This window comes from Lactuca saligna, chromosome 8 (assembly GCF_052625555.1).
Source record: "Lactuca saligna cultivar CGN05327 chromosome 8, ASM5262555v1, whole genome shotgun sequence".
NCBI lineage: Eukaryota > Viridiplantae > Streptophyta > Magnoliopsida > Asterales > Asteraceae > Lactuca > Lactuca saligna.
In genome coordinates, this window is record NC_136424.1 from 198,915,145 (window position 1) to 198,918,159 (window position 3,015).

At 36.3% G+C, this 3,015-nt stretch overlaps 1 protein-coding gene across 1 annotated transcript; it reads left to right on the forward strand.

The window, feature by feature from the left end:
• The first annotated feature begins 1,226 nt into the window (after window positions 1-1,226).
• On the forward strand, window positions 1,227-2,267 carry LOC145011852 (uncharacterized). The gene has a single exon (XM_078970598.1). It carries the CDS (start codon window positions 1,342-1,344, stop codon window positions 2,038-2,040), a length of 699 nt encoding a protein of 232 aa, XP_078826724.1. The 5' UTR covers window positions 1,227-1,341; the 3' UTR covers window positions 2,041-2,267.
• The last annotated feature ends 748 nt before the right edge of the window (window positions 2,268-3,015 follow it).

The following is a 3,015-nucleotide window of genomic DNA, read 5'->3' on the forward strand; positions in this document are numbered from 1 at the left end:
TATAAAATGTTGAATATATAGATAAATGTATGAATGCAAATACAATCGTCTTGTATGAGCTAAGTATCCTTGTAGTGTGCTAGTTATATGTGTTGTTTATAGTCCAATGCTAATAACAATAAGTCCGACAACTTTGGAATCCTCCAGAATCAACATATGAACATTATTTGACTTGGTATTCCGGGTCTTTTGCCTGGTTGAGATGACTCTCCGTTGAGAATGGGTATTGTATTGACTTGTTGTGCACATGTGAGAAAAATAAAGAAAATATAGCCGTTACAAGTGTTAGAAATACAAGTAATAATAGTCAGGATCTTGGGGTATGTTTAAGGATCATGCGGTTTCTAAAGTATTTAAGGATCCTGAATATAAGTCAAGGATCATGCCCCTAACAGTTAGGTGATATGAACATTTGAGTGTTGGGACATTGGTTCAAGTCATGGTTAGGTAATAGGTGATAGGAACATTTGAGTGTTGGAACATTGGTTCAAGTCATGGTTAGGTAATAGGTACATCTACGTGATCACCAAAGATTTTCTCCTTTCTTCGTTTGGAGATTGAAAGATGATTGCAGAGTTGTGATTGGGATGATTTTGAAAATTGATGGAGATAACGATGTTTGTGAGTGAGCATTTTGTTGTTGTTTCGGCAACGACGACAAAAACACACGATGAGCTTAGAAAAACGCAAGAAAGAAGACAATGAATGATACATATTAACTTAGATCATATAATATACATTAGTTTAAAAGTAATATTCAGAAAAGTCCAAATATTTTGGTTATTGTTAAGAATACCAAAAAAGCCCAATTTTTTTTATTATTTAATGAAATATTCCCAAAATTTAGATAAATTAACGAAAAAAGACGAGATACCAACTAAATCTGTAAAATCGACTACGAAGAATTATTCTGAAGTTTTAGCCGGTAATCTGTTCTTTTTTATAAATAAAATCTAATTTTAACTAAACCGTAAACTGATAAAAATATTAAGACTTTATTGGAAATTTTATTTTATAATTTATTGATATTTTATTGATTAAAATCGTTTAATCCTATTTAATATACTAATTAATTATTAAAATAACAAATAAAAGGGAGTTAACTTAACACAGCCCATTTCAAAGCTCCCGCATTTCCCTTGGCGCCCTCGTACCCTTGTTGTCCCGCCCAAAATACTTGTCGCGGCATATCCCTTCCGCCTTAATAAACCCCCAAATCACGATCTATAAGATGCCATCTCTATCCGTATTGCTACTTATACGTAACAGTTTCACTCCTAGACCTAATTGTCTCAAAATCATACAGATCTTTAGGCTTTTTGTTTGTGCTTTTACTGAGAGATGGTGGTGGCTTTAGGTCCCGGAAAGTTTTATGGAAGCGGCCTCCCAAGACCACGGATCTACACAGACATCAAGTACAACTCCTACCGAGTCGACCCGCCTGTTTCTGTTACAGATCCTTTAATGTCGTGGGCAGAAGAAGCTCACTGGTCAATGGGTGGCTTGAACGTTAATCGCCATCATCTTCAAGGTCGTATCGAAGGCAACGTCGAGAAGCTTCGGAGCCAGATCGAGGAGTCAATCAAGAAGAAAGAATCCTTAAGCCCGTTTTCGTCAAAGGAAAAGCCCATTTCCAAATCGTCGGAAAGATCAGCCAAGAAGGAGAAAGGGGCTGAGCTGGATCGTAGTCGAAGCCCGTCGCCGCCTCCAGCTCCGTTAGCTAACAAGCGGAAGAGGCGATTTCTGGGTTTTGTTGATGAGGACGATGAAGGTGAAGAGAACATTCCGGCTGGGAAGTTTCCGGTGAGGAAGCTTTCTGATGAGTTCGATCTTATTGCGTATACAAAGAAAAGTCCGGCGAGAAGCTCTAGAGGTGTTGCGTCTGAGGCGGCGACAATCGCTTTAAGGACCCGGGGTCAGAAAATGGTGACTGAGGAGCCGATGAAGGGTAAGAAGCGATTGAGAAAGATTGGTGAAACTACAAATGTTGATGCTTCTTCTTCTTCCAGGATTTCATCGAGAGTAGTTAAGCGTGTGTAAACTCCATTGTAGTAAACAAAGTTAGAATTTAGAGGAAGAATATCGACAACATTGAAACCAATAATAGAGAAATTCAGAATTAGAAAGATGATTTTTTTGTATTGGTTTGGTGGTTCTTAAGGCCAAGGCAAGGGGGTTTATTCAAGAAAACCTTTTTGTTTAATGATATTGAATTGTAAAAGTTGAAGGCAGTTTAATTAAAAAAGCAAAATATTTATTTAATATTATGTTGATGAGTTATTGTAATTTATGTAAATCATTTATGTTAGTTATATATACTAAAGCACAAGAGGTTAAGGGACCAGTATACTTCCTTGCCTTTACAAATTTGCCAAAGAAGTTTTAATTCCTAAAACCTTAGAACTGACTTTTTTCGGATCATAGAGATTGGCCACAGTATTTTGATTTTTTTGCCGCCGAATGTTAGAAGTTGATTTAAAATTTGAACTAGTGTTTGAATGAATGTGATACTGACCTGGTCTAAGGCAGTAATTTTAGGAGTCATTTAGTTTTGAATAAGTTCCTGTTTTTTTGCTCTAGTTGTTATGCCTATTCAAGGGTATAAATAGGATGCTTTGTTTTATGTATTGCTTATCAAAGCAGATCAATAAAATCACACTCTTTTTCTGCTTACGTATTCCAACATTGTGGTATCAGAGCATAGGCTCTTTTTTTTAGAAAAGGAGGGTGATTCGTGAAGAATGGCAAATGCAATGTCGTCCATACAACAACTGTCACAACTAGAAATTTTGTGCCTTGTAACTATAACACTTAAGTCAAATTATGAATCAAAGGCATAAGAGCATGTATGATGCATACTCTATGACAACAAAATTTCAATCAAACACATCATACAAGCACTACAAATAGTCAATGAGCAATTGGAAACCCTAGAAGTCCTTGTTTAAGTCCATTTTGGACTAGGACTTCCTTATTGGGCCCAATGGACCAATAAGCTTCCAATTTGACTATCTT

Excerpts from the sequence above, each read along its gene's own strand:
- LOC145011852 (XM_078970598.1), top strand. The coding sequence starts at position 1,342 with ATGGTGGTGGCTTTAGGTCCCGGAAAGTTTTATGGAAGCGGCCTCCCA.